Raw genomic sequence first — 8402 nt, forward strand, 5'->3', positions numbered from 1 at the left:
TCACATGATCGGCAACTCACGCACCTGTCGGACCAGTGCTCCCAGTTTGCCATCCCGTCCTTCTGCCACTTCGTGTTCCCGCTGTGTGACGCGCGGTCACGGGCGCCCAAGCCGCGCGAGCTGTGCCGCGACGAGTGCGAGGTGCTGGAGAGCGACCTGTGCCGCCAGGAGTACACCATCGCGCGCTCCAACCCGCTCATCCTCATGCGGCTGCAGCTGCCCAAGTGCGAGGCGCTGCCCATGCCCGACAGCCCCGCCGCCGCCGACTGCATGCGCATCGGCATCCCAGCGGAGCGGCTGGGCCGCTGTGAGTCCCGGCCCAGGGCCACTCCTTCCAGTAGGGCCTGCGGGAGGGCTCCAGAGCAGGTACGGGCAGCCCAGGCCACACCGCGCTGGCCCCTGCCTGTCCTTGGGACACCAGTAAGTCACCACCTCCCCGAGCCTCAGACGCCATTCCCTGCGGCGGAGTAATCTGCCTGCCGGCCACAAACACGGAGGCTCGGCCGGCAGGGCACCAGGGCAGAGGCTGGTCCTTCCTTAGGCCAGGGCTTCCCCGAGTGGGCGGGGCTCCTTCTGACACCGGAGCCTGCTCGCTGGCCTGCTGTGCTCCCCAATCCTGGCTGCAGGGCTTACTCGGTGCGACGTTGGACAAGTTGCTTAAACATCCTTCCACCTGTTACATGCGACTAGTAACTCCTAACCCCAGGCCTGGCTGGGAGAGGGCGGTCCCCCCACCCCCAGACGGAGCTGAGCCGTGCTCCCTGGTGAGGGGTCTGAGGGTGGCCAGCTGGCAGCCCCTCTCCTGCAGTTTGGCTTTGCTTCCAGAGCCCGTGAACACGCGGCTGGCTGAGCTCATGCCGGAGTGGGGGTGCCGGGTGTTGGTCCCAAAGTTGGTTCCAGGGTCGTGGGATCACTTCTGGCAACTTTCCTTCCCCACATATGTCCCTGGTGCACCCCAGTTGAATTAGTGAGTTTGGGGCTTTGTTAAATTATTTTTAATATACAAGCCTCTGTCATTGGAGACCCCAGTTTGAGTGCCTGCGGGCTACTGGCTCCGTGTCCTAAAGCCTGAGGTGCTCTCCCCGAGCGGGGCTGCCGCTCTCCATCGGCTCCTAACCTCTCTCCCCTCTCAGACCATCAGTGCTACAACGGCTCGGGCACCGACTACCGAGGGACGGCGAGCACCACCAAGTCAGGGCACCAGTGCCAGCCGTGGGCTCTGCAGCACCCCCACAGCCACCACCTGAGCAGTGCAGACTTCCCGGAGCTCGGCGGGGGGCACGCCTACTGCCGGAACCCCGGAGGGCAGATGGAAGGGCCCTGGTGCTTCACGAAGAACAAGAACGTGCCCATGGAGCTGTGCGACGTGCCCCCGTGCAGTAGGTTCTCTCTGCTGCGTGCACTTGGTTTGCCCTGGCCCGGGGGCTGGTGCTGTCACCGCCCCCTCCATGGCCACGATCGCTTGTTTTATGTAAAACTGTTGCTGGTTATAAAGGTAATAGCTGGTCATTATAGCACCTTTACATCATAGAACAGTCTGAAGAGTCATGTACAAATCACCCCTAATTTCCTCACTGTTTGCATTTGGCTCCTGCCAGCCCTTTTCCTGTGCATGGTCCTGGGACATTCAGTTTGCATCTTGCTTCTCCATCAACATTATTACTTGGCATTTCCCAGTGTTAGCTGGGGCCCCGGGAGGCAGCTCCTCGCCGGGGTCTGACCGGGCCCTGCCTGGCCTCCCCAGCTCCCACGCAGCTCAGCAGAATGAGAGTAGAACCTACATCTCTTACCCATGGGCCCTGCAGTTTCTCTGTTGGATTATGAAAAGGAGAAGACCTTGGCGTTAATGGTTGCAAACTCTGCAAACATTATTATCCTGTATTCCAACATTTGCTCCCACCAGCTCCACTTGGCTGCATCCCTGAGATCGGGCTGCTCCTGAGTTTTCCATTTTGGAGCCTGGAGTAGAGGGTTGGAGGGAAATCACCAGGAGAAGACTGATCGGGAGGGAATGGGTGAAGCGCACCGAGGCTCACCAGCCGCCCAGAAGCCTCTGCCAGCAGCGGTGGCGGGGCCTGCCTCCAGCCTGCATACTGCGCTGCGGGTCCAGACCTGCCACGCCCACTGCTTGGCCGCCCAGCACATCTTCAGCAGCATGTTCACTGCGGAGTAAACGTCAGGCGTGGAGATGTCAGTTAGATTACCGCACAGCTACCCGGTGGAGGGCTACAGGCTCTGAGAGTGTCCTGCAAGGATGTGCATGATCGGTGCAGGAGCAGGAGCAAGTTGCAGGCCATTAGCTGTGTTCTGTCCCTCCCGCCTCTTAACTCCTTTCTTTTCCCTTTCTGTTTTCAGAAAAACAAAAAGAAAGAAAGCTCTGTGTGTGCGCGCGTGTGTGCATGCATGCATGTGTGCGCGTGTGTGCGTGCATGTATGTGTGCGCGTGTGTGCATGCATGCACATGCACATAAGCCCTATATTTCAGGGTGAAGTTTGGGGAAGATGCACATCAAACTTTTAGCAGTGATTTCCCATGACTTACAGATACATTAAAATATAAAACGTTATAATGAGTAGTTATTACTTTTGTAGTTAAAACAAAATCAAAACATAAAGGGAAAAAAATGCATGTTCTTTGACCCAGCAATCGCAGGGATCTTATATTGCAGAAATATTTGTAGCTAGAGGGCAGAAATGCAAGGATATTTGTTACAGAATTACTTGTAACGGCTGAATAAGAAGCAGACAAGTTGTTTGCCTGAAGGGGCTGGTGGTACACAGGCTAATGCATGGCCACCAGGGGGCGCCCGGAGCTGTCTGTCCTGAGAGCAGCGCCAGGTCCATTTTTCTGCCACAAAACCAGAAGCGGGATGTGGACGATGTGACTCTATGAACTCAAACTTCTATTTTATGAAACTGACGCTTCTATGTATAAAAATAGTTGAATATTGTTATTCCGTGTTCAACTTAAAGTCAGGGGGACAGCAACCTCTTGGCCATGGCATAGCCTTTGGTGACGTGGTCTGTTAGGAATAGGACAGCTGTTAACACGCACGGGCTGTTTGTGATTTTATTTGTTTGTTTATTTTTGTTAATCCTGTCCCGAGGATATTCTCCCCATTGATCTTTAAGGAGAGTAGACGGAGGGGAGGGATTGGTTGCCTCCTGCACACACCTGACTGGGACCAGGGGTCGAGCCTGCCACTGAGGTACGTGCCCCTGACCAGAATCAAACCCGAGATCCCTCAGTCTGTGGGCCGACACTCTAACCACTGAGCCAAATCGGCTGAGTGTAATTTTAAAAAGATAACGATAAGATAAATGTCATACCCGTGTTTGGGCGGGCTCACACCTCCGACGGTGGCCTGAGGCTGTGGATGCTCCCCGAGCCCTGGTGATGAAAATTGAGTTGCACTGCCCGGGGCTTCTAGACCACCTGCCCCCGGAGGCCCGGAGCGGCCTGTGTGGCCTTATTTCATTTGGGAGCCAGGAGGCCAGGCCGGGTCTGGGACACGGCTGTGTGACTGTAGTGGCGGTAGAGGTGGATTAGCTCCTCCAGAGACTGTTGGCCAGAAACTGCTTATCACCTTCCAGGTGGAGAGCTCATTGTCCACTGGTCACAGGGCACCGCGCCCATGTGCGTACTCTGGGGCCGCTGCTCCTGGCCCTGAGGGGGAGGCAGAGTGCTGCTCCCCTCCTGGCCCTGCTCCCCTCTTGGCCCTGCTCCCCTCCTGGCCCTGCAGGATGGCGCTTCCGGATTCTGTGCCCCTGCTGCCTGGGTCCCTGGTTGGTCGGTGGCACTTAAATGCTCTTCTAGTCATTGTCCTAAGAGAACATACTGATATTAAAAAATGTGGCCCATCCTAGTGTACGGGATGAAGAACAGGTCATTTCTAATCCCAATCCTGAGCTTCCTTCACTGAGGACGTGGGTTTCATGAACGTGAACCTGGCCGCAGCTGTCTCCAGGGGGGTGTGCAGGAAAAGCCGGGGTGGGAGCTGGGAGCCACCTGTCGGTGCCCGCATTCCCACTGCTCCCAGGGGTGGCTCAGGGCCCATTCCGCAGTGTGTAGTGTGCATCGCCCTTGCTTTTCAGGCTGGGCTGTAATTTTGTCCTTCGTGCAGCTGACCCGATACCCTCATGTGCTTAAATGTTGCGGTTGGAGGTGGGAGGGGCTGTTAAAGGCGATGTTTTCTGAAGCTCACGGATGCCTTGCCGCCCACAGGCCCCCAGGACGGCAGCAGGATGGGCATCCTGTACATCCTGGTGCCCAGCATCGCCATCCCCCTGGTGGTCGCCTGCCTCTTCTTCCTGGTCTGCATGTGCCGCAACAAGCAGAAGGCGTCGGCCGCCGCGCCCCCGCGCCGGCAGCTGATGGCGTCGCCCAGCCAGGACGTGGAGCTGCCCCTCATGGGCCCGCACAAGCAGGTCTCGCCGCCCCTCCGCCTGCCGCCGGCTTTCTTACCGTGCTCCACGCTCCACACTTACCTCTTCAACTGCCTATCATTCTGTTGTTTCTTCTCTGAAACATGCCAGCACGTTGGTGCCCTCAGGGAATGCGTAGTGGGCATTGGAACTCCTGTCCTGGCAGCGGGCTGCACCCTCGGCCCGAGCCCACCGAGCCGCCCTCACACGAGAGCTTCTGCTGTGCCCACCGGGCACCAGAAGGCTTGGCAGGGCCCCACCACCTGAGGTCAAAATGGCATTTTTAAGGGGCTGGTCCTGCTTCCTGCTCAGTTGGGGTGTGGTTTGTTTGCTTGGTTGCGTGTGATTTTCAGGGAAGGATGGAGCCAACAGTCTTGTAGAGGAAGTGGGGACAGCCCCCACCCCAGGGGGTCAGGATGGTGAGGACCAAAAGCAGTGCCAGTCCCTCCCTGGTGCTTGGCCGCTCCGCCTGGGGGGCCACGGACTCTGAAGGGGAGGGGCTCCTTCAGCTCTGTTTCCAGGGGCCATGTAGTGTTCAGGGCAGGGGTGGGTGGCTGGACCGCAAGGGGGACATGGAGTCCCTTGGGGCCACGGAAGCTCCCAGAAGGATGGGGGCCAGACACAGAAGGGCGAGAAGCTAGAAGCTGAGGTGCAGGTTCGCATGGATTTCACTCACGTGGTGCGTCCGTGGAAAATTACCTAATTGAGAGGAAGCACCAGGAGAGCAGCTGGGCGGGCTCTGAAAGTGCAGAGGTCGCCGCCCACTGGGGCTGGCGAGAGAGCCAGGTCTCCCCGGGTGATGGACGCCTGAGCTCCGCTTGGTTAGGTGCAGCGAACAGGTGTGCTCGCAGCCGCTGCCTGGTGCTCAGCTGCTCTTGGGGCATCATTTGCAGCCTGATGAGGATCCGTGGAAGGTTTCAGGCAGCTTGTGCCATGAGGGCGTGCTTAAGAGCAGAGAGCAGTGTGGGGGCAGGGAGCCAGGAGCAGGCAGGCGAGCAGGTGCCCCCCAGCCCCCAGAACTCCCCTCTTCCCTGGGGTTGCAGTGGCAGGAACGTCTCACCGGCTTCTCTTCCCGCAGGCCAAGCTCAAGGAGATTAGCTTGTCCTCCGTGAGGTTCATGGAGGAGCTCGGGGAGGACCGCTTCGGGAAGGCCTACCGAGGCCGCCTGCTGGGCCCCGCGCCCGGGGAGCCCGCCCAGGCCGTGGCCATCAAAACGCTGAAGGACAAGGCGGAGGGGCCGCTGCGGGAGGAGTTCCGGCACGAGGCCTTGCTGCGTGCGCGCCTGCAGCACCCCAACCTCGTCTGCCTGCTGGGCGTGGTGACCCAGGGCCAGCCGCTCAGCATGGTCTTCAGCTACTGCCCGCAGGGCGACCTCCACGAGTTCCTGGTCATGCGCTCGCCGCACTCCGACGTGGGCAGCACGGACGACGACCGCACGGTGAAGTCGGCCCTGGAGCCGCCCGACTTCGTGCACGTGGTGGCGCAGATCGCGGCCGGCATGGAGTACCTGTCCAGCCACCACGTGGTGCACAAGGACCTGGCCACCCGCAACGTGCTCGTGGACGACAAGCTGAGCGTGAAGATCTCGGACCTGGGGCTGTTCCGCGAGGTGTACTCGGCCGACTACTACCAGCTGCTGGGCAGCGCGCTGCTGCCCGTGCGCTGGATGTCGCCCGAGGCCATCCTGTACGGCAAGTTCTCGGTGGACTCGGACATCTGGGCCTACGGTGTGGTCCTGTGGGAGGTGTTCAGCTACGGCCTGCAGCCCTACTGCGGGCACTCCAACCAGGACGTGGTGGAGCTGGTGCGCGGCCGGCAGCTGCTGCCCTGCCCCGACGACTGCCCCGCCTGGGTCTACGCCCTGATGGTTGAGTGCTGGAGCGAGTTCCCCGGCCGGCGGCCACGCTTCAAGGACATCCACAGCCGACTCCGCGCCTGGGGCGGCCTGTCCGCCTACACCAGCTCCGCGCAGACCTCGGGTGCCAGCAACGCCACGCAGACCAGCTCGCTGAGCACTAGCCCCGTCAGCGTCAGCAACGCCCGCTACGGGGTCCCCAAGCCCAAGGCTCCGCCCTTCCCGCAGCCGCAATTCATCCCCGTGAAGGGCCCGATCCGGCCCCTGGGGCCCCCTCCGCAGCTCTACATCCCAGTCAATGGCTACCAGCCCGTGCCGGCCTACGGGGCCTACCTGCCCAACTTCTACCCCGTCCAGATCCCCCTGCAGATGGCCCCGCAGCAGGTGCCTGCCCAAATGGTGCCCAAGCCCGGCTCGCACCACAGCGGCAGCGGCTCCACCAGCACCGGGTATGTGACCACCGCGCCTTCCAACACGTCGGTGGCCGAGCGCGCGGCGCTGCTGGCAGAGGGCACGGAGGACGCGCGGGACGGCCCGGAGGACGGCGCCCAGAGCCCCGTGCCCGAGGCGGCGGAGGAGGAGGACGGCTCCGTCCCGGAGACCGAGCTGCTGGGGGACAGTGACCCTCTGCAGGTGGAGGAGGCCGAGGCCCAGCTGGAAGCCTGAGGGTCAGGACTGCGGGGCTCGCTCCTGGGAAACTTCAGCCCCTCGAGAAGTGAGCCCCCAGCGCCCCGCCCGGGCCCGGTTGGCGCCCCGCCAGGTGAAGTCACTCCGCCGCGTGCTCCGCCCAGAGCTGCGCTGTGGCCATCCTTGGGCTTTGAGCCTGTGGCGCCGGGTGAACGGTGATGCCAGGTCGTCGGCATTTTCCCGAGGAGGAGTCGTGGGCATTGCCCGTGCTTTGAAGGGAATGGGTGGCGTCTGCCCACCTGTTGCATGTGGATCCAATGTTGCAAAACTTCGGGACAGGCCTGGCCAGGCAGCCGGCTGGGGGCGGATGCAGGAGCTGCTGGCCGCTGCCCGCCAGTTTTAGCCCCTTCAGCCCCCAGAGTGGCGGGAACAGGGCGCTGCCCCCCGCCAGGCCTGGTGAGCAAGGCTTCTGGAACCGCAGTCCCATTTTAAAACACAACGTGCCTTAAAAAACCACGCGATGTTGTATTTTGTGAAGTGGTTTTAGTTGCCTTGTGTGTGTGTGTGCCCGCTGCCCTGGCTTTCAGGGGAAGTGGTGCTGGGTCCGGGGGAAGCCATGTTGTGAGAGCACAGTGCTGTTTGTGTCCTCGGAACCCTGTACAGACCGTCAGGTAATTTATGTGGGTTTTGCAGGCTATTTTCATTGCAGTATTTTGACCTTAAAATGAGTTAGTAATATAACTGTTTACCCACCTGGGATGCCACCTGATTGTATTTGGCTGCTGTCTGTAGCGATGTGAGAGGTCCGTTCATTTCAGAGCTCCTGTGAGAAGGCCTGCAGGCACCGCGGACTGGCACAGCTGGTGTAGCCAGGCCAGCAGGCACCGCGGACTGGCACAGCTGGTGTAGCCAGGCCTGCAGGCACCGCCGCCTGGCACAGCGCCGCCTGTGACTCCACACCGGTGTAGCCAGTGAAGGACAGCCACGCTTCCGGCTCTGCAGGCTGTGAGGATGTCAGGCAGCTGGTAGTGCTGGGAGGGGGATGCCCACTGGTAGCCACATGGGCTGAGCCCTTTGCACCCTCGGGGGGCTAGCCTGCAACCTCGAATTCATGTGAATGTGGATGTATGTTGGTAAATAAATGATGGAAACAAGTTCTATTGCTTTCTCTGTGAAGGTTTTGGAGGTGAATTACTTGTTGTAGGTCTTTGGTTTTAAACTTATTCCCTCCTGAGGTCCCAGGACCCTTTTTAGACCTGGAGCCTGGTTCTCACCAGGGCCCTGGGGCGTGAGGCCATGGGGGACGGGCCTCCTTCACCACCGCCAGGGCGGTCAGCTGAGCCGAGTGCGCCTGAGCCAGAGTCACCTGGGGTCAGTGGCTCCAGGGCTTCCAGTCAGGGCTGGTGGCAGCCACCCCTGGGGGAGGCCCGGGGAAGCTGCTGCCAGCAGGCAAAGGCCCCTGCTGCCCAGGGCCTGCCGCCCCGCTCGGCCTGCG

The 8402-nt window shown here is 60.7% G+C and overlaps 1 protein-coding gene across 1 annotated transcript in view; it reads left to right on the top strand.

Annotated features, from left to right (window-relative positions):
* Window positions 1-8061, top strand: part of ROR2 (receptor tyrosine kinase like orphan receptor 2) — a 36884-nt gene extending 28823 nt beyond the window's left edge. Inside the window, exons 8-11 of the mRNA XM_023745709.1 lie at window positions 5-307; window positions 1134-1379; window positions 4226-4428; window positions 5504-8061. Coding sequence (XP_023601477.1) covers window positions 5-307; window positions 1134-1379; window positions 4226-4428; window positions 5504-6946 — 2195 coding nt within the window. The 3' untranslated portion in view covers window positions 6947-8061. The remainder of the gene's footprint in view (window positions 1-4; window positions 308-1133; window positions 1380-4225; window positions 4429-5503) is intronic.
* The last annotated feature ends 341 nt before the right edge of the window (window positions 8062-8402 follow it).

This window comes from Myotis lucifugus, unplaced genomic scaffold, assembly GCF_000147115.1.
Source record: "Myotis lucifugus unplaced genomic scaffold, Myoluc2.0 scaffold_573, whole genome shotgun sequence".
NCBI classification, from domain to species: domain Eukaryota; kingdom Metazoa; phylum Chordata; class Mammalia; order Chiroptera; family Vespertilionidae; genus Myotis; species Myotis lucifugus.